The sequence below is a fragment of the Mus caroli genome, chromosome 16 (genome assembly GCF_900094665.2).
Source record: "Mus caroli chromosome 16, CAROLI_EIJ_v1.1, whole genome shotgun sequence".
Taxonomy (NCBI): Eukaryota; Metazoa; Chordata; class Mammalia; order Rodentia; family Muridae; genus Mus; species Mus caroli.
In genome coordinates, this window is record NC_034585.1 from 68,270,697 (window position 1) to 68,294,105 (window position 23,409).

Sequence of the window (23,409 nt, forward strand, 5' to 3'; positions counted from 1 at the left end):
TAAATTATGACCATTGAACTGTTAAAAAAGAACTAGAAAGAAAATGCACATTTCCACACCTAGAGAAACTAAAAATCAGCAGTTTGGTTTCAAAAATCTCTGTTCTTATTTGGATCATACCTGTTTTTGTTTTGCTGATTTCCTTTGGGCAAACATAAATGAAATGATAAAATCAGAGAGAGAGAGAGAGAGAGAGAGAGAGAGAGAGAGAGAGAGAGAGAGAGAGAGAGAAATTTAGACTCTCAGTAGAATGTACGAATGTATTTCCCATTTTTTTTTTCAAAACCTGAAACAACATTCTTAGAAGATGTTGGTTTTGCGGTATTTTTATATGGTTCTTCTCTCCTAAGCTCTGCATCCACATGATTGTTTTCATTCCGCTCATTGATGTGCTCTGCCCAATGTGTTGAGAACTGACAAGCAGGAGATGAAAGGATACAGTATACGTATGAAAGGCCATTGAAGAGAGCATGGCCATGGCTACAGTTTGGGTCCCAGGAATTCCTAGAGTTCTTTAATGTGGTGGCATTTCTTTGTTGAAAATTTAAAGTGCACATCTTCCAGCTGTGAGAACAAAGACACACCCCGCAGAAAGGGGAAATATGTAATTGGATTGTAGCTGCACCTGTATTTTGGATATTCTTTAGTCATTTCTTTTCACAATGACCTAGATTCTGAGCCAAAGTTTAGATCTGTGATGCTCATAAAACATAGGTATATAAATTACATTTTCATACCCTCCTACATGGCATGAGAATCTTTTCAAACTCTTTTGGCATGTAGCCCTTAGAATAAAGGAGGCCTCACATGGTGTTTGTCCCAAGTATTATTTCTTCATTTCTTTTCTTTTTTTTCCCCTTAGACATGAGTACTTCAAGTAAGAGATACAGAAGTAGTTTAGTTGTCAGATCAGAAGAAATTGACTTGCTTCATGTCTTTGAGAGTTAGTCATAACTGTTATGATGCTTAAAAATATTAAAATAAACCTCATAAAAGTGATATTTTCATTTCACTACATTTTGCAACTATTATATTAAGATCAAGATATTTTATAAATATATCAAAAGGGAAAACAGAAAAAATAATGCCAAATATTAAAGCAATAATTTTGGGTTTGCTAAGACAAGTGAATTCCTTTTGAGTCAAAGAGAAGTTGTTTAAAATAGTTGCCGTAAATAGTTTTCTAGATTATAAAAGAACTCAATCATTCATTAAGCTCGTCATGTACAAGATTAACTACAATAAATGATGACATGTAGTTCATAAATTTCCCCAGAGAAACACTGCTATAATTTTGGATTTCTGAACAAATGTCTAATAAATAAAGACGGGAAAAAGATAGTTTTGATTAAACATTTTCAAAGGTAACAGTCTTTGAAAGTTTTCCACACATTGACTGATGGCTGAGTTTGATGATTCAGTATTCTGTCTATAAGTTTTCTGTGATTTAATAGTATTTTTTAAATGTTTGTAGATGGTAGGAGGCTCCATGAAATTTTACAGGGCCCTGGCATCACTTTCCCAACCTAAGGTCTCTAAATGAAATGATTGACATCCTAGTGGTATGGTAGTAATTGCAAGCACAAAGTTTAAAGAAATAATTGTTTTTCATGAAGATTCCTTGCTGTCTTGATTTTTATAAGAACCGATGGTTTATAAACTAAGATATTAAAGTGTTGTTTAGAAGCTATGAGGTGGTTAATAAAACAAGTACAAGTATAGCCACCATCCATGCCATCCTGTGAGTCCCACATACTTAGACTTACCCAGTCAAACGTCAGTCATTAAAATGGGTTATATGCAAATATTTGGTGAGCTCACATGCAGAACAATTGTGATTTCTGTAGTTTGTCCTGGCAACAATATACCATAGCACTATTAAAAGAAATTATATGATTTTTACCTAAGGCCTATGCTGTTTGGCACTGTTTTTGGAAAGAAGAGAATAAATATCTATTTATTCCAGATAAAAACTGTCCACAGACCAACATTAAGGATACCACTAAAGCTCAACTTAGTAAACCACTGAATTTTGTAGTGGTTAAGCACAGGAGTGTGAGTGAGGGTTATTTCCAGGAATATAAATGATTCATTGAGAGATACAGCACCTCAGTGTGGTTGGCAGCTCACAAGAGCTGTAACTCTGAACCTTAATGAACACTTTACAGGCTATGCAATGGGTTTAAGAGTATCTTTTGCACAAAGCGTAGTTGGTCTGAGCCTCTTCCAGTTAGTTTGGGTGGTACGAGCCACTTCTAAATATCTTGGGTAGTCTGAGAATGTCTCTCAGCCATCTTTATTGCCTAAATATGCTTGGAGAGGAAGGTGAGTGGTGAATCTGATCAGTTTCAGGAACTTCCTGAAGCTTTGGAGTGGATTACTTCCCAAGATTGATGAGCTTCCTTCCCTACGTGATGGTTAATGTACCTTAATGACCCATTCTCCTAAATGGAAAAACTTGGTATAAAACATCAAGAGTATGAGATAGGAAGTTTGTACTGATTTATCATCAAAGATAGTACTTTTGCATGTATTTATGAAATAGATGCTAATAACTGATATTGGAAACTAAGAGTTTTTGTAAGTTAATAAATTGATATTAACAGGAGAAAGATAGAAATAAATGATCAAAAGTTCACCAAATAAATATTGAGTCAATATTTATCTGAAGAACTGTATTCAGATCTGGTTCAATGTACTTTGCAATGAATTTTGAAACACATCTTTTCTGAAAGTTGCAAACAAATATTTACAAGGTTAGACTTGTAGAAACATCAACAACTTAGTAACTACTATGTAAAGACAGCTTACTATATAGTAGATTATTTATATGGTCATTTCATCTACTGGATCACACAGAGAATGGGCTCTCTTCATTTCATTTGGAAAAAGATATCTCTCACTTCACGTTTTTAGGGAACAAAGCTTAGCTATGCAGCTATTACAATCCAGACAGTGTTCAAAGCGCTCTGTGTATTAATGGTTTTAATGATAGCAGCAACACTGTCAAGTAAATACTAAGCCTTTCTGCTGAGGCAGTGGCCACCTCCTAATTGCTTGGAAGAGGGGCTTGGGGGGCAATTATCAGGTTTGTTCATTGAAAACATTTTTGTAAAGACCAGTAGATTGTGCTACATGTATGATCCGATATCCTAGTGTAACATTGACTTTTATCTACAAGGGATTTTTAATTTTAGTAATTTTTTTATACTTGTACATGTATGTATTTATGTGTATGTGCAAGTATGCATGCATATGGAGGACACAGATAAAGGTCATTTATGTTCCACTGTCACTCTCTACGATTCCTGGGGGGGGGGGTGTCTCTCACTCTCATCTGGCACTCACAGATTATGCTGGTCTGGCTCTCCACCAAGTACTCAGTGTCTACCTGTTCTACCTCCCTGCTGTTGGAATTCTAGGCACATGTTGCCACAGCTAGCAATAGTTTCCAAGAGCTTAAGATGTTATGCTTTTTCTCAAACTAGCATAGTTACACTCAAGAATTAGCATCTTTTCTCTCTAGAAGTGAAATCTGTACTGTAGAAAACAATTGATAAAATTTCAAAAGCTTAAGACTTTTCATAAAGAATACATTATAATCAGCTGAGTTCAACCAAAGATTAGGACTCTATTTATGTGTTTGTGTGTTTATTTGTTTGTTTGAATACAGTTTTGAAATGTGTAAATAAAAAAAGCCCACTGTATCAATTCATTTTAACATGAGTGTATTTATGGCTTTTTGTAATGATTTACCTTATATATGATGACGAGCCATCGCCACGATTTGCTCTGGACTCTCCTGATATGTAGCAGTGGAAATCCTACCCTTGGAAACCTGTCCAGTCTAAGAAAGTAACTGAATCCAAGTTGGTTGAAGGAAATGGTTTTATTCATTAACAGAATCAGCACCACAGATTAGGAAAAATGACAAGATAAATAGAAGGTCTTATCTGTTTTATTTCTTCCACAAGCAAAATTAAGATTTGAAAGTATCAATAATGCAGCCATGAGCAAATTTGGTTATTCATTCAAACATACTTTAGCACTTCCCACCCCATGTTAATGAGGCAGAATTGCTGGGATGAGGCATGTCATAACTTTTTCCAACCCTGCTCTGCATCCTGTACGTCTTTGAGGGTTTCTTTGATTTTTTCCGTGTTGGTGTGATATTTGGGTAAAAAGCAGCTGACTCACATCCCATCCAAATCCCCAGTGTCCTCTATATCCTTCTCAGAATTGGCATCCTGCCCACTCCTTGCCAATGGCTTCCTCTCCTCCAATTCCCATATGTCTCCTTCCTGAGCCATCTGCTCCTCCCTTCCTTCAGTCAGTATTCTCCTCTGTTCTTTAGTTCCTTCATTGTTCAATGTCCATTGATTCCTGTCCCCTTCTCTTCTAGAGGAAATCATTAGATGTACCACAGCTGAGGATGTAGAGCCCCACTTCCCTGAGAAGTTGAATTTGAGTTCCTGTAAAATAAATAGGTAGTGCTCTAACAGCAAGGTCAAAGGAAGCTAGGGTGGCAAGCCAAAAATAGATGTCTTCCTGTCCATCTTACATGTAGTTAATGCACACTATGTGCATTGTTTCTTCAAAAATAAATTACTCGTGACTTAAGCACGAGTAAAATCAATATATGTGATAGGATTATACAAATTAATTATAAATAAATTTGTGTCCAATCTAATTGCTTAGTTTTCAAATTTTATAATAGGAAAACATCAAAAGAGTAAAACACATGTGTGGGCATCATAAGACCAAATTATAAATCCCAGAATTCAATACTTACACTCATGAGCCTATGGAAGTTATTTATTATGCATACATTTCTTTTTAATTCTTGTATCTATCAAATGAATTATCTAATACTACCTATATTAGTTCACTCTTAGCAGGAATGCTCTCTGGATACATGCTTAGGTATTCTGAATATTCTGTTATATTTTGCTATTATAGACCTGGAAAGACTCTACATAGAGTTAGCTGGGAAACGAAAATGAGGAACTCTTGTTCTGTATCAACTGTAATTTCATGAATATTTAATAAAAGTCATACTTTCAATGTGTATAGAAGACATCTTGTCTCCCATGGCCGTTGCCAATATTCATATCTACACTGCATTCACATGTGCCTGATCCTTCATGTCTACAGACTCACCCTGTGTACTCAGGGTAAATGTGATGAGTAAGAAGGTTAGGCTAATTCTGGGATGAGGAAGCTGGTGCTAGTCCTTTGTCCAGCTGAGTTCTGAAACGCAAGCCTCAGCTGTGGTGTTCACAGGGAAATGAGCTGAAATGCCTAAGGCAGCCACTGTGCAGACTGAATCAACTTTTTTTCCCACGCATCCAGAACACTTCTACTTAGATTCCATCCTTAGGGAAGTTGAGAAATTGTATGATTCAGAAGGGGAAGGCTGATTGAGAAATGATGGTTTAGGTTCCCAGGGAGTATTCTGATCCTTTCACAGATGTTCACATCTACATAATTACAGATAGATCCATCAAACACAACATTGAATTTGAATACAAAGAAAGTCCCGCATTTCTGATCTACTTGTGAACCCAAACGTTTCAAAAGGATTGCAGTAACTGAGACATCCTCGAGTCTAGTACATATTCTAGGATAGATGGCAGATATTCTAATGAGGACTTGGCAACTGTTCATATTATAAATTTTGATTATCAAGCTTCTTGTTGATTTATGAAAGTCTTTGCTTCTTGTACTTTATCTTCCTGGAATGTCCTGACCTCTTCACCCTCCTTTTATTTTAAGTAATTTTTCACATCCCAACTTAAATTCTTTTAATTTTTTTTCTTTTCTTTTCTTTTTTTTTTTGGTTTTTTGAGACAGGGCTTCTCTGTATAGCCCGGGCTGTCCTGGAACTCACTTTGTAGACCAGGCTGGCCTTGAACTCAGAAATCCAGAAATCCGCCTGCCTCTGCCTCCCGAGTGCTGGGATTAAAGGCGTGTGCCACCACGCCCGGCTTCTTTTAAATTTTTTATTGGTTGTTTTGTTTATTTATATTTCAAATGTTATTCCCCTTCCCGGTTTCCTATCCAAAATCTCCTATCCCACCCTCCTTCCCCTGTCTCCAGAAAGGTGCTCCCCCACTCACCTGCCCACTCTGCCCCATTGTCTTAGCATTCCCCTACACTGGGGCATCAAGCCTGCAGGGGACCAAGGGCCTCCCATCTCATTGATGCTCTACAAGGCCACCCTCTGCTACATATGTAGCTGGAACCCTTGGTCCCATGTGTATTCTTTGGTTGGTGGTTTAGTCCCTGGGAGCTCTGGGGGAGGGGGTTCTGGTTGGTTGATATTATTGTTCTTCCTATGTTGTTGCAAACCCCTTCAGCTCCTTCAGTCCTTCCCCTAACTCCTCCATTGGGGACCCCTTGCTCAATCCAATGGTTGGCTGTGAGCATCTGCCTCTGTATTTGTTAGGGTCTGGCAGGGCCTGTCGCAAGACATCCATATCAGGCTCCGGTCAGCAAGCACTTCTTGGCATCTGCAGTAGTGACTGGGTTTGGTGATTGCATATGGGATGGATCCCTAGGTGGGATAGTCTCTGGATGGACTTTCCTTCAGTCTCCACTCTTTGTCCCTGTGTTTTCTTTAGACAGGAACAACCAACGTAAATTTTTAAATTTAATTTTTTTGTCTGTGTGTTTATGTTCATGTGTGGTGCATGTATGTATACCCTCCTTCTCTCCCTCCCTCCCTCCCTCCCACCCTCCCTCCTCCCTCTCTGTGTTTGTGGTTTGCATGTTTTGTTTGTTTGTTTTAAGTCGTGTTGGTGGACACACGTTGCCACGAAGCACATGTGGAGGTTTGAAGACAACCTCGAGTTTCGGACTTTGCCTTTCTCGTTTGACAGAGGGTCTCATGGTTCTTATCATTGCATTGCATGCCAGCTGGCAAAAGTTTTGGCCAGTTTTCTTTCTATCTTACCACAGAAATACCAAGATTAGAGATTTGAGCTCATGTGTCTGGGCTTCCTTTGAGTTCTAGCATGAACTCTGGTCATCAGCCTCCTGCTGTAAGAGCGGAGCCTTCTCCATAACCCCTTGATTCTCGATTTTGAAGCAGTTTCTTCAGGGGAGTCTTCTCTATCATCCTTCCTGAAATACATAACAGTTATTTTTCCAGATCTTTCTGTCTTTTTTCAAGTATTCTTCTTAGAGTTGTTGCCAATCCTGATTTATGTCATTTGTCTCTTGTATTTGAAGCATCTTCAGTGAAGACCTGTGTTCCTGAGTCGGTCTTTTGGTAGGAGCTTGGAATGGTTAACTTTGAATGACAGCACGATGGAATTTATTATTTCTCCATTACAAAAAAAAAGTATTGTTTATAATGACTCTCATTTGATTAATAACAATGTGTTTGAACCTAGTTGCAGTGATTTAAAATCCACAGTTTAAGACCACAACTCCTTTTATACTAACTTGAATAATAGTATATTCCCTATTTATTATGGGCCTTCTGTGACTTAGATTATACTAGTATCCCCAGACTGTTTGGGCTGTGGCTATAGTTCTTTAGTACTATCATTATCTAACATAAATATGAATCTAGATTAGATCCTTAATGGAAAGAACTGGAGCAGGGGAGGGGAGGGAAGGGAGGGGAGGGGCTGGCAGGCTAGTGGAGAAAGTGAGGAAAAGAGAAAGGAGGAGAGCCTAGGAAAGAGGAGAGCCAGAGAGTGGGGGAGGGGGAGGAACATAGAGGAAGAAGGAAAAGGTGGAGAGTGGGTGGGGAGAGAGGAAGGGAGTTGGAAGAGTTTTAAGATGGATGAAAACACTCAATCTAAGTTACTATGTATCAGTGTCTTGATTTTCAGTGATGATAGGCTGGAGATGTGGCTTCAGTGAGAGATTCCTTACCAAGCATGCAAGAAGCCATGGGGTTGATCTCCAGTCCCATATGAACAGGGTCTGGTGGATCATTCTAGTAATGCAGGCATTGGGGAAATGCAGGTGGGAAGATCAGCAGGCCGAGGCTATCATTAATATGTGACTTCATGACCAGCCAGAAAGTGTGAGAACTTGGGAGAGATCAGAGTTTAACTTAATAAATAAACAACTTGTGGAATAAATTACGTAGAAGGTTCACAAACACAAACAAACATTTGTGAAATCATAGCATAGCCTGGTCCACAGGTTCATAAGTTGCATCAAATTTATGTCTTGTGTAACATATAACTTTGGCAGCCTTGATATTGTGTAGTCTGTCTGCTCATTCTTGTCCAGATCATTTAGCATACCAAGTTATCATTCCTTGGATAACCCTTACAAATCACTGTGAGCTGATGCAAGAGCCACAGAGGCAAGGTAAGCAGGTCCAGTGGCAGAGTTAAAGTGGTAGAAGCCACATTGGAGACAATTGATTTCTAGGATAGTAAGTAACTCCTTAGCAGTTTGGAAAATACTATGTAGTTGTCAGGGATATTTTGAGTAAAGTGTTAGACTTCTGTGTATATAATTGACCTCACATATATGATCATCCTATATAATCCCATGCACTTTGAATATGGTAATACATCAATATTTTATCCGTATAGCCTTCTATTTAGTCTCTAGACAACATTCTACTCTTCGGATTCTTCCAAAACTGGTTTCTGTTAAGCCAGTTTTACTATTATTTCTTCTCAAAATGCCAGGCCCACCAGCATCTTATATCCAGACTGTCAGACAACACAAGAGGGCTGCCTTGTTGATCTGCCTGTCTCCTCACCCTGTGCTTCTAATTAGCACCCTCAATCCTCCAGCCCAAGGGGCTCCCCTCACAAAGAAGAAAGGCTACTAGACATTCTTCTAATCTCTCCACAAAAGTGAGACTTCAGAATTCAAACTAATTCTCAGTGAGCTATCCCTGTCTCAAGTACTATAACGATGCAGGATGAGTCCAGGCTGCCAAAAGGTATTTCCTGCCGCAGGCTCTTGATGGTAACCTGCTACCTAGAGTATAGAAAACAGAAACATAAATGTTGTCCTGATTTCTGCTCACAGTGACTGTACTCTTTCTTACCTGTCTGGTTTCAGTGCCTTCAGTTCTATGCACTTTGATATATTTGATCAGCCCAGTCAATTTCTCCAAATTGCCGTAGACTAGTGGAATTTCACTGGAGTCTGGGAGCACTTTGTTTAATTATAGGTTGAAGTCTCTTGCCAAATTAAAGACACAATCTTTTATGGGTTCAAGGATGGTGTTCTAACCCGTTTATTTTATTTTTCAATGTTCTATTAATCTCAAATGAAATGTTTCTTAGGAAAAAAATCTAGCTTCAAATTTATCTTGAAAGAATTGCCCATAAATCTTATCTTTGAGTTGACAAAGTTCACTGGTATCAGCCTGGGCTTGGGAAAGCCTTTGTGTTTCTACAGTTTGCTTTGCAAGTCAGGTATCTCTGATTGTTCATGATGGCCAGGTGGCATTTGGTTTCTTTCTGTTTACCTCAAACAAAATGAATTGTAACCTTCTTTTTAAAGTAGTAGATTCCAAAGTTCACTGATTGTACAAGGCCCTCTCTCTTTACAAGAGGCCCCAAATGCAGAAATCAAAGAAACATTTGAAGCCATTCACGTTTAAATTACTTCTCATCTGAACCTTTGAAAGGGACCTGGGATTTCCTTTTCATTATTTATGCTTGGCCAAAGTTAACTTTATTCCTCTATGGTGTCTACACTGAAAGATTCTCCCTCAAAAATAACTTCAATTTTCATTCCTAGGCCAAAGTCCCTAATGCTGACTGGGCTTTTTCTATTGTTTAAAGGGCCAGATGCTTTTAAACCAAACGGCGATTGGTAAAGTCTGACCTCTTCAGTTTTATCTCCTTAAAACCAAAGAATTTGATAATATGATAAATCATACACTTGTAAAATAATCTGGTGTACATTAACAGAATTACTACCAGATGGTCCAGTATTTCACTTCCTAAATCTTAGAAGTATAGGTGCTCCTGAAACTTCGAAGGGTGACCATGCTTAAAACAGGCTCAGGTTAAAATCCACTCTTGTGGAAAACTCTCAAGAGCAGTTGAGCTCAATTTATAAAAAATTGGTTGAAGGTAATGGACCTTCATCTCCTTGAGAGGATAAAGGAATCCATCATTTCTTAAGCTGCCTTTTACACCCTCTTCTCTCATCTAGGTACATCACTCCACTCCACAGAACCCTGCATCATGTTTGCAAAGATCCTATCGGGTTTACCCATCTTCATTAGAGAAGCCTATAAATATTCTGCCTGAACTCTAAGCATGCTATAATAAACTCATGTTTACCTGTGAGCAAGAGAGCTGTTCTCTCTACATAGTCACTAATGTGGGATGTTTCCCTAACTCCACATCCTGCACACAACACACGCAATATGTGCTGTAAATAGGCACATCTATTCTGATGACAACTTGAAGGATTAAGGATAATTAGGCTGGATTTCCTTATCAAGCATGCTTAAGTCTGTCATGTGCTGAAAGGGGGACCCTAGGTCTAACACCCTGGCGAAGCCCTGGGATCACATTTATTTGTTCTAGTCTTTGGAGCTCAGTGTTTCCATACATTTACACAGTATTGCAGATGTGCACCTCATGTTGTGGGAAGCCAAGAAAATATACGTTCCTAATCTCTATTCAGAAGAAAGCCCACTAGAGAAGCTTTGCTTTGTATGTGTGCAGAATGTGGTCCAGGGCACTAATGGAGTGATCTGGAACAAATGATTGATATTCCCTGATTGTTAGTTATCTCATACCCCCCCAAACAAAACAAAACAAAACAAAACAAAACAGGAGAATGTGTCTTTATTGTGAGTAGGTTGTAAAACTAATGATAAAGCCTGCAGCATTGGACTATATATACCACAGGTGTTAAGATGTCATAACTATGATGAACACAGATTGCTACATGAAAATATCAGGCTATTGATTAAACTTGCCACAGACTTGATGAAGAAAGTTTCATGTGCTAACTTGCCTACCCAAAGCCACTAAAAGCATTTTGCACCTAAGACAGTGTTTCATTTTTTGTTCTTCAGATGTCATTTAAAATTCCCAGACACGAGTCAGAGAACTTACATGCATTTCTTTGGGAAGGTGATCAGAATTGGAATTTGCCTTCCATAGTGTAACATAAGAGTTTGGAATGATCTCCAGTTCTGGAATATTAAGCAGTGTCTGAAGAGATGACAGCAGACATCATGAAAAGCCGGTTCATGCAATTGCCCTGGAAAAATACAGATAACATGTTTTCTACATAGATGCTGTGTATTTTAAATGCTAAACTTAGGACAAAGTCTCAGTTGTCACAGAATGTGTTGATGCATGGAAGACAAGCAAAGACGGATGGGAAATTCAGTTTACCTCTGGTTGTATTGTCCTTGTTAGGCTTCCCATTGGTTGACATCACTTCCAACACAACCACCTGGTATTGGCAGAGTTCCTGGGGTAGGGGTGGGGGCTTCAGGGGAAGTGGGGATCTGGAAGCAACCTAAGACTTACAAAATTCTGATTTCCAACTCCAAGTTCTAACTGTAATTTAGACATAGGTCATGAACAATTGTAGCCCCCTTGATGGTTAAGCCGAGGTCCGGGAGCAATCAGTAGATCCATTATAGCAATCTGTAGTCCCTTGATGCTCTTGGCAGTGCATTTCTTCTTTGTGTTTTCTGTCTCGGCTATGGAACTGAACCACATATGATTGTAAGAGGATGTCTTTGAAGCCAACCCAAATGATTTTTTAAATGTTTTTTGAAATAAGTAGCTTTCTCCTTTGTTTGGTTTTCATAGATCAGAATAGAAGTAGACGCCCACGGGAAGTTCTTGTTTTAACTTTTCATGTAACATGGTTCATCACTAGCTGGCAAGAGGTGTGCATGGCTCATGCAAAAACCTGATGCTAATGTTTGAACTCTTGTTCAGTCTTTGTGTTCCTAAAGGCTTACATTCACCAAACATAAATAAGTGATCATTCTTCATAAGTTATACACACACACACACACACACACACACACACACACACACACATATATATATATATATATATATATATATATATAACATAATGCTTAGAGATATGAGGGTGATTTGTCTTCTCATGTATCCCCAATGACCAAGGCACAAAACTGTCACGTCAATGAGATTTTTTTCTAGCATCATATTATGTTCAATAAAAGAAAAGGAAATTTGCAGTATGGGTTTGAACTTATACCTCTGTTCTCATTGACATGATCTTCTGGTTAACTAACTCACCAATTAATTTCAGCTGCTTACTTGCATGTTTTCCTTATAATTCTTTGATATTCTGAGATGAAAACAGGACCAGCTAGAGATCAAACTTCAACCTGCAGTTTTTACAAAATGTGCTTAAACTTGTGTAGGATCTCAGAGAATAGTATTAGATAATCCTGTTGCTCTTTTATATTTGCAGATTTCCTTTTTCTAAAGTCAGTCTGCCCACTGTATTTCCAAGTCCAAGGATCCCTGCTGCACTCAACTGTGGCTCTCTGTCAGGATGTAAGAGAATGTTATAAATTAGACCCAGTCTCTGGAAAAGGCATTATCTTTGCAAAGTATTTGGTGGGGAAGGAAATCCTCACACTCAAGCAAAACTGTAGAGAACAAGGAAGCCCAGCAAGAAGGGAGAGAGAGAGAGAGAGAGAGAGAGAGAGAGAGAGAGAGAGAGAGAGAGAGAGAGAGCGAGAGAGCGCTTTGCTGTTGGCAAAGTATTTTCAGCTCTTGTAACTCAAAAGAGCCAAGAATTTGAAAGCGAGCTTTTCTCTTCTCAAATACTATGAACATTTGTCATCTTTATTTCTAGAGTACAGTCATAATTCCTCCGTAGATTTTTATTTCAGACGGTCATAGCGGTGGCTATATGTAAATTCAGAATTATAGCCAGATGGCTTGGTGAGGCGATAAAAAGCCAACCAGGTTTTGTGGGAGAGTGAAAATTGCCTGTAAGACTTGGCTTTTACCTTTAAAACAGCAGGACATTGTTTCATGAGACCTGTGAAGGAAATAATACATTAAGTTTAATAGCTGTGGGCTAAATTAATTTTTCATATCCAAGCTGAATACTACCATGTAATCTGCCCAGAATTTTCATAGACATAAAAGCCAAATCAGCTCCCTTGCTTTTAGGAGATGGCTTGCAAAGGCTACTTTATGATAAAACCACTCTTTATATTGCTTGGTATTTTACGGGATTCACATTGGGGTTCTAGTCTAAATGGCTTGGGAATCAGACACCTCGGGAATCAGCTAAAAGCTTATGCTGGGTCATCCGCCTGCCATTTCATCAGATGGCTGCAGTGGCCAGCTGGAGTTTGGAATATTATAAATTAGACCGGGGTTTTCTCCCTTGATTGTTTTAGGGACCATGCTGTAGTGCCCCCCCCCCAGTGGATTTGCAGCAGAAAATGCCAAATTCAACTTTTCTATTCTTGTCTTTAAGCCCCCACTTATGCAAGAAAACTAGGTAGACATTAAGAAGCCCGTGTTTCTTAATCTTTGCTTTTTTTCTCTTTGTTAAAATAACACTTCATGAATAGGTTCTCTGGTGGTGTGCTCCCATTATATGGAAAGGTCTTAATTTATCCTTCACAATGAAAAGCATCCTCTCCCTCTAACTTAACTGTGTCTCTGCAGGGTGCCTCCCACTTGCCTGCAATTAGCTGGGCTAGATGTAGTCTGTCATCAAATTATCATAGGTGCACTTCTGCCGCTGTGAAACAGCCCACTAACCAATTTATAAATTGCTCGGAGGAGGAAGCAAAGAAGTTCAGCAAAAGAGGGAAGTAGCTGGGGAACTGCAGCTGCCACAGTCCTAGACTGGATTCCTCCCTGGCCTGTGTTCTCAGCTGGCGGCTCCCCAAGCTGTGTGGAGAGCCACGTGCTCCCTCTGGGATAATTGCTTCTTCTGCCTGAGTCTCTTGTTGCTTCTTTCCGATGATCAAGTGTGTTTTAAACTCCTGGCTGAAATCATGTTGGTTTTCAGACAGCGTTGTAAAGTGTACCAGCAAACAAATGAAATTGGATCATGTGCTCTTGAATGTCTGTCGCTCAGGCAAATATAGGATAGCCATGAAAAGATCTTAATTGCCCGTTTTCCCCTAATTCAAAGCTGAAGAGAGTCATCTAAAGACTTACATGCTATGTTTCTTTTCCCCCTTTGAGATGCTTGCCTTCTTATGTCAGGAGATTAAATGGAGAAAGGTGATGTGATTGCTTCCAGTTTGCTCTCATGTTTCCTGCCCAGTGTGTATGCTGTTGTCTGACCTCCTGTTACCAAGTTGATTCTGTATGTGTGTGCGATTCCCAGGAGCACGCTCTGTCCTTTAACTAGGCTGTGAAAAATGAAATAGACAATGCTAATGAATTAGTAAAATAAAGAGGAATATTTTTCCCTTTCAAGTTTGAGTGTGTGTGTGTGGGGGGGGGGTGTTTAATAAGGTTGAAATCTGACTGGTTTAATTTTTTTTCTACCCTACAGCAAGATAAAACATCATTAATATTAGTATTCATCTATTATCTTCTTTTGACTCATCTCAAGGCACAGCTGTTCCCCTTTTGTGTCTGGTCAGGAGTACACCACAACTTTACCTACTAGCCTTTGTGGGCCACATGCAATGGCTCTTAATCAAAAGGCCTCAGTGGGAAATATTTTAAACAGTTCATTGTTTCTTCCTCATCTCCATCCATTTCCTCCCTCTCCACCTCCTCCACTCATTCCTGTGTCAAGCTCCCATGTCCAGATTGCAATGGCCATAGGGAGAAATGAAAGAGGTTTGCTGTCGCTTTTTTCATGAGACAGCGGTCAGTAGTGTTAGGAAATCTAGAAAGAGCAGGTTAAATTATAATCAGCTTTGCTAATTCAGAAGATCTGTGATATGGCTGGATCAACTTCATTGTTGTATTAATCTAAAGATTTACCATTAGCGATCTTCTTGATCATGTTGTCATAGGCACAGATATGATTTAAAGTCTTATTTTGTATAATTTAATAGCACATATATGGAAGCTATATACAAATTAATTCTTGAAAGTTAACTTACATCGAAGAGAAATGTTGATGGAATTGTGGCAGTAGTTCTATGTCAGGCCTTTTTGATAGTGAAAATTTATCAAGAATTTGAATTTTTTTAATAATGACCTTGACATGTAAGCTTCAAGGAGGAAAAACAATAATTAGTGTGTTTATTCAGAAATAGAAATTACCTACATATAATAATAAATCATAATTACTAAGCAGATGAGATCATCTTGATTAAAGCTGTTTTTCTTGCACAGTTCAATTAGGGATCTGGGTAGTGGGGGAAAGGGCCACAAAAGAACTGCTGTGCCTGCCTTCATACTCTGGGACCAGAATTGCCTAAATTCTCTCTCAGTTGGTTCTAAGTTTTTAATTACCATGAGAGATTTTTGGAAGACGTATCCAACGTTTCGTCATTTGTATAATAGAATAATACTGCCATCGCTGTTTTGTTTCTTTTAGAAAGCAACAAACTAGGATTACTATCACTGTTCTTTATCATTAGGTAGGGTCTCCATACGCTGCCTAGGCTGCCCAGTGACTCTCTGATTTGAAGTCATCAGCATCCTTCCTGCTTCTGCCTCTGAAGCACTGTGATTACAGATGTGAGCCAAAGCACAGAGCATTATTTTTGAGAAGTTGGCTAGTTCAGGCCTGATGATGATAAGAATCCTTTCATCTGACTTGCCCAACATTAAAGGTTAAAAATACTTTTGTAGACCAATTAAAAGATACAATTTTCTTGTCTCCCTTTCTAAAGACAAAATTTAAACAAGGTATTGGGTGTTATTTAAATTATTTTTTGTTGTTGTTACTATGGATTGGTGCCAGTTCTTAGAGATGAGTTTGTTCTTGTTGAGGGCTGGGGGAGGTACTGGTGTGGGTGTGTCTCTTCCTTGATGTGCCTGATGAAAGAGGAGACTGTTGTGCAAATTAGGACAAAAGGCAGGAAAAAATACCTACCAAGACTCAAGACCCGTCAACCATCTTGGATGTGGTTTCTCCAGCCTCAACGCACACAGATGTACACTCACAACATTAGTAGACAAATATATTGAAAAAAATATCATTAGGAAAATGTCCTTTTCCAGAAAGTCTGGGGACTGTGCATACCTGGCCATCTAGGTTATGGGCATCTCATTGTCACTGGCAGGCCATCGAGGGTATTTCTGTAATTCACAGTAGCTTGTTTCTGGTCTCTGGGTCACGGATCTTGGCAGAATTGACATTACTCTGTTAAGGGATGCCCTTCTCTCTTTCTGTCCTTTTCTGGACAGAAATCATTGAAGAATGATGCTGTCTCTGGGCAGTGGTGGCACACACCTTTACTCCCAGTGCTTGGGAGGCAGAGGCAGGTAGATTTCTGAGTTCAAGGCTAGCCTGATTGACAGAGTGAGTTCCAGGACAGCCAGGGCTGCACAGAGAAACCCTGTCTCAAAAAACTGGGGGGGGAAAAAAAAGAGTGATGCGATGCTCTCATTCAAGACTTTTCATCTCAATTACTTTGCAATATACTAAAAACATTAATTCCATGAGAAAGAATCAAGTTTTTAAAAGGAAAAAAAATCATATCCAAGCCTCGGTATATCTTAGAGTTAATGTTAATCACACTTACCAGGATCTTGCTACTCTCTGAGTATTTCAAACCTTTTGGTTTTTTTCAAAATCAGTGAATGTGATGCACTGTACAATTTTCAGTGGTTTGAGGGTATTTATGTGTGTGTCTTATATGTACTGTTTAAAATATCATCCTGTTAGTAAAAAATCAGTATTCTAGCCTATTGTTCAAATTTATTTCTTCGATGGTATGTGCAAAGGATACAAGTTTTTGAATATGAAAAAATCTATTAAAGGAAATGGAATAAATTATAGGACAGTTTGTTGGTTAGCAATTTGAAATCAACTTTGAAGCCCTTAATATAATTAGTGGTTTCGTTTTTTGGTCTGTTGAATTCAAGTCACATTAAGTTAATGTAATTAAATGCAGAAAAGATTTTGTGTAGCCAAACTAGTTAATTAGCCCCAGTTGGCTTAGTATGCTAACCCAGAGGTACAGGGAGAGCGTTGAGGAGGAGGTGATGGGGGGGGGGGAATCCTGTGTAACAGACACTGCAAATCATCCAACTTGCTTTAGGGTAGAAAATGAAGGCACAGAGCAAGGAGTTCATGTTGAGTTCATTTTCATTTCTGATTGGGAAAACTGACTGTGGGGTGAGCTGTCTACAGATAGAATAGGCAGACCAACAATCTTACTTTATTTACTCCCTCCCTCCCTCCCTCCCTCCCTCCCTCCCTCCCTAGATGAATGCTCCTCCTTTGTATGTAGAGATAATTATCATTTCTTGTCCCTATGTACTGGAAATAAAAATACTTACTGTGATTGGTTTGTTTTTTTTTTCCCCTATAGGCATTAAAACCATTGGTTTTGATTTTGGTGGACTGTCCCTCAATAGAGACAGTTCCAGGAAGATAAAGGAGTTAGGCAAAGAAATGGCCTCCTGCTCCACAGAAATGGTTAACTGCTTGGAGAGGACCCCCATGCCCCAAGGAAAAGTTTCCCTTAGGGAGAACTCCTTGTGTATTAAAATAATATGCATCAGCCACATTGGAGGGTTTTCTTGCCTTAATATCAGTAAAACATCATAAAATTGGAGGCTATTCTAACGAAAACTTTCAAGTTTAAAGATATTTGAGGTTTTAAAATTTTAAGGCCTTCTTCTCTCCTGCCTGTTTCTTTCCAGGAAAGGAGCACTGGGCCCACCAGGACCCCTCTTCTTGCTTTGACTTCATTAACTATGTACATAGCTGAGCTCCCCCAACCCCACCCCACCCCCAGTACTGTCTAGGGCTTATGGAAATGTGGGTATCTAATGTGGTTGCTGCTGTGGGCTGGTAAGGTGCATGGTCAGGAGGAATTAAGACCCCAGCCTTGGTTTTTTGACAGAGGCAGGATACTAGCACATTGTCTGAAAGCTTAGCAAATTCTGCTGTCCCCCTCCCTGGGATTATGTTAATTGAAGTCTCTAGGCTGCAGCTCACTGTTTAACATTGTGTCTGTTCATTATACAAACTAGTTTTTGATAGGTTTACAATTGGGCTGTCAAATCCAGCTGTACGGAGAGACCTGCCAAGAAACATTTTCTGAGCTTGTTTTAAATGGAGGCCGCCTTTTTTTTCCACATTTCTAGTGTTTTGAGGGTGTTAGACCTATTTCCCCCCTCTGTTTAGAGAGAGAGGAAATGTCATTTTTGGAAAGTATTGAAAGGGGCACCGTGGTTTTCTGTGTAGAAAGTCAGCACACACTTCCAGGGCTTTTATATGACAACACCAAATACAGACAGATAACTGTAGTGAGTTCTTGAAAGCCAGTGTGTTGATTTGATCAAGGTGAGAGTGCTGGGGTGATGGTTCTCTTTTTCTATTGAGAATGACACAGCAGTCTCTTTTCCATACCTGCGGCCATAGAGAATTGTGACTTTCGTATAGCCCCATTTAGGTATAGCCAGTGCCATACTATCAAAATCAACATACCTTGTGGAAATAGAAGGCTATCAGCGGTCCTCCATACTTTTGGACTCTGATTATCCAGCTTTGCTACTTGCCCCTTGTTAAGAACTTTTTTGTCTGTACACCTAAGAACAGTTTCATCTACTGTTGGTCTATTTTGAGAACTTTAGCTTTCTTGCCATGTTGACAAGGTACACTTGGCGAGACTTGGAAGCAGGTCTAAGTTCCAGGACAATCTGGTGTATGTAGTGAATTCCAGGCCAGGGCTCCATAGTAAGACCCTATGTCAAAAACAAAACAGAACCCCCATAGATGCATTTTTTTATATAGTTGTACCAATAGGGCTTTGTTGATGGGATTGTTGGGTATTTATAGCTGTCTGGGAAAAAAAATTCCATTTTTTTTAAAGTGAAATAACTAGGGGATTATCTCATTTTGTGTCCTATTTCCTATTCTTGTTTTAACCTGGTATTTATCCTTTGTTCATGCCTAGGACTTTAGGACCAACCTTCTTAGTTTCTGCAGCATTAACAGTTTGAAATGAGTAAACCTCTGAGGTAGAGAGTGATTGTGTATTCTAGCAGTTTTAACAGCCTCCAGCCTGTCTGCTAGTTACCTCTGACAGGGCTCCTTGCTGCTGTTTCTGGCAACAAAGTGATCTGCAGATCCTGCTTCAGCCCAGCGAGGTAGCAGAGTGATGGTCCAACCAAAAATCATCATTTGGGGGGAACTGATAGCAGCATAGAGAGCCTAAGAATAACATGTCTATAGTCTCTAATTTGATTGTGTCATTTTTTGAAAGTATGTAAAGAATATATATAATAGTTTGTCTAGCTATCTATATTTAATACTGAAATGTCAATATAAGACAACAAAGTAGGTCTCCTGATTATTTAAATCAAAAACTCTGTACCAGGATTAACAAATTACTGTGTTGGAATTGTAAAAAAAAAAAAAAAAAACAGGTGTAATAGAAACTCTCTAAAATCCTCTTGTTTCTTCTGGTTTCTCCTCAGCTATTGTTCCCTGCCATTCTCTCACAGTTGGAATTATTCCATGGCTGAGACTCTCCCAGCAGCTCCCCTATAATTCTTGTTAGTTAAATTCCCCTCCTTCTCCATTTGTATGTAATCTTTCAAAATAGAATAACATCAGGCTGTAATATATAATGTTAATTGATGCCCCATGTGTACAAAACCAAGTTGATTTAAGGTCCTACATTCCCAAGTATTTAAAAATTGGAAAAGTAAATAAATACTCTACGACATGAAAACTGAAGAAATAAATCTCTGCTTTTGGAGATTATTTACTTGTCATCAGCCTTTAGTTTTTGTTCCCCTCCATAGTTCACTGTGTTTTCAAATTATCTCCTAAGCCTTATATTTGTTGTAGATAAGCACAGTGACTTATTGACTTTCTGATCAAAAGGAATGCTGCAGGCATTTGTGGGTTTCCTCTTTTTTTTTTTGGTTACATTAATCTAATATTGTTTCTGTTATGTCTTCTAAGATGAACTCCTTTTCTGAGCATGCAAGGTCATTTAAAGTTAGACTCTTGGGCTTAAGAGGAAGGTCCCCACATGTTGTCCACTGTGACAGAACTTCAGCTCATACAGAGCACACCACAGATACTTCCATTTAGCTTGGGGGCGGGGCTGGTTCTTTTGGTTGAAATGAATGTCTTTCTCTCCATTTTTAGGCTGTCTTATGTGAGTACTTCAACATGAGCATGTAATAAGAGGGGCAGTATATCTTCTCAGGAGGATAGGCATTTTATGATATCCTACTGGTTCTCCCCAAGAATTTAAGTTTATTAAATACAAGTTTATTTAACAGTAATTAATAGGTTGCAGAGTATATGTTTCCTGTCCCTCACCAAGCCCAAGAGACAGACTCTGCCTGTTCCAACTTGCTCATTCGTCAAGTCCTTTTCATCTCACAAAATTGTTCCTTTTCCTTAGACACTGGGGCAGGTTCTAGGGCTCTCAAGAGGAATTCGAGGCTCCTTTACATTCATTCTTTTCATAGTTCACACACAAGATGACCTGCTTTTAATAGCGTAATTAAAACATAGTATGTCTGGCATAGTTGAACCAGGCGGAGGAAGGATTATACTTGCCTGTACCTCTGAACCCTTTCTTGAAAAGTCAGAGTATTATAATGTTTACCCTTATCATCTCCATAGCAAAGCAATAGTAAAGAAGGTGCTAACTATATATATATACACAAATATGCACATGATAACTGACAGAATACAAAGTGGTTAGCTTTATGAACTATGAGCTATCACGAACTAATGTTGGGTCTACCATTGATCTGTTCTTTCCGTTGTTTGTTTCAGTTGTGGGTTTGGTTTGGTTTGTTTGTTTGTTTGATCATTCCATTGTTTGTTTGTTTTTTGAGCGATACTACAAGGATGATCGTTTGGGGGCTGTTTTTAAAAGGGAGGCAGAAAAAAATTGTAACGTCTGTCAGTAAGTGAATAGTACTTGATAGAGAAACCATGTAATCCAGTTGATAGTGAATATCTGTGCACAGTGTGTTCAACAGTTAAAAATGCAAAACCTCATCCTCATTTAGGGGAAAATGCAGGTTGCATTTTCACGGTTGACATGATCCTACTTTATATTTCTGCAAAGTCGTGTGACTCTGTATAAGTGTGTGTAGATGTCAGTCACTCCCATGAACTTTGAGCCAATGTTTCACTAGCTTGACTTGTAGACAGGACAACCATCATAGGCAGGACACCAGAGTGTGTGGCTGCATAAGTGTTTACATTGCTCCTTTGGCAGCATATAGAATACCTTACTGTACTGAAGATGCTAGAACATAGGCGTGAGGGCTCTGTTTAGAGGCCAGCTCAGTTTATTCAAATCCAATGAGTTGTTGTAGGTGTTGTCTTCAGCAATGAGCCTTGCAGTTAATTTGTGAAAAGCAACCTAGAGTCTTAGTAACTTCCTGGGTTGTCTAAGGATTCCTATGGGAACCCTTTGTCCAATATCTCATTTAGATGTAGTCCATTCCCAGTACTGGAAGCTTCATTTGGTGATAAGAGATATCCAGTTGGGGCTCTGTCTCCCCATTATTTGGCGATTTCATTTAGGTCACCTTCATATATGTATATATTTTAGGAAGCACCTACTGTATTAGATTTCCATCCTACCCCTCAAATTTTAGCTGTCTCTTCAATAGTCTATCTCTTGTACCCCCTCTCCCAGCCCCCTACAGGTTTGATCCTCCCATTCCAGTCCCCTCTCCAACGTTCCATAACTTTCTGTTCTATATCACTTTCCTAGGGAGGTCTATCTGCCCCCTGCTACCACCTAACCACTAACTTACCTCTGTGGTTCTACATTTGTAGCTTAGTTATTATTGGCTAAGCAGCTATTAGCCACATATAACTGTACCCATTCATATTTGTCTTTCTGGGTCTGGGTTATCCATTTTATGAAGTAAGTAGAAGAGTATTGGCATTTACTACTCTTTGAACATCTGGTAGAATTACCCACTGAAACATCTGGCCATCAATTTGTTTGGTTGGTTTGGTTTGATTTTGATTTTGTTCTGACTGGGAAGTGGGAGGTTAAGAGACTTTTAATCACTGTTACTATTTCAGTGAAGGTTCTAAGTGTGTTTCAATTGCTTCTATGATCTTGACTTAACTTTAAGAAGTTAAGAAGTGGTATACAGTTAAAGACATTTTCATAATATCCATGTCAATTGTTTTGGGGCTTTTTTTTGTTTTGAAGATACGAGGAGGAAAACTCATGATCACTTATACGCGTAAAAGCGATGCTGGCAAGTATGTTTGCGTTGGCACCAACATGGTGGGGGAACGGGAGAGTGAAGTCGCAGAGCTAACCGTTTTAGGTAAGTGTATTTCTGTCTAACATCATCTACCTCCTCCTGTAGAACATACTCATCATTATTCTTTTGTATCTTTATACAAAGGAGAAAAATCATCTTTAATCAAAGTATATAAATAACCTTTTACATGAGGGAGAAAGAAATACCTGTAACCCAGTATGTGGGAGAAAGAAAAGGCACGAGAAGGAACCGCAAAGCAGCTTGAGGGGGGAAAAAAGCCAAAGTTATGAAATGAGTGTAAATATGAAACAGTGAGGGGTCTATAGGAGTGGGTAGCTGTGTGGGATAAATGGAAGTCTGTCCTTACTGAACATCCTAAGGGATTTTCCATTCATTCATCTTCCAGAGAGACCATCATTTGTGAAGAGACCCAGTAATTTGGCAGTGACTGTGGATGACAGTGCAGAATTCAAATGTGAGGCCCGAGGAGACCCTGTGCCTACAGTTCGATGGAGGAAAGATGATGGAGAGCTGCCCAAATCCAGGTACAGATGGGAGGAGCTTCAACGATGCATTAGTTTGAAATTTCTGTTTCGAATCAGGCAGTGCATGCTTTAGTTAGTGACATGGTCCTCACTTCTGATCTTTACTGATCACCACTTTCAGTCAAATTGCTCAACAACCCATCTTTTGAATTACCATCCTTTCCAGGCCTAGTTATAAATGATGTAATATTCCCAGTCCTAGACTGCAGCAATAAGCCCGTGATCAGAACAGAAAAAAAACAAAACAAAACAAACAACAACAACAACAAACAAACAAACAAAACAGTACTCTGTAGTATACTGTGTTGCCAAGCTAGGGTATGGGAAACCAAGTATATGAAATGAAACGTGGATTTATCATATCAATTTATAATACACTCATTTTGATGTATTTGCCTCCCAAGTTGAGTAACATCTGTAGACTCTGTCTGAGGGTCAGGATGGAACCCTGGAGGTAATTAGAATCAGAAGGTACCATCTTGTCTCCAGAGCATCCCAAAGCATGCTACCCTGACTGCGGCTTGTAC

At 39.1% G+C, this 23,409-nt stretch overlaps 1 protein-coding gene across 9 annotated transcripts in view; it reads left to right on the forward strand.

Moving 5' to 3' along the window:
• Positions 1-23,409, forward strand: part of Robo1 (roundabout guidance receptor 1) — a 997,918-nt gene that overhangs the window by 862,684 nt on the left and 111,825 nt on the right. For all 9 annotated transcript variants that reach the window (XM_029470374.1, XM_029470376.1, XM_029470373.1 and 6 more), the window contains 2 exons: positions 22,280-22,400; positions 22,744-22,882. In XM_029470374.1, coding sequence (XP_029326234.1) covers positions 22,280-22,400; positions 22,744-22,882 — 260 coding nt within the window. The remainder of the gene's footprint in view (positions 1-22,279; positions 22,401-22,743; positions 22,883-23,409) is intronic.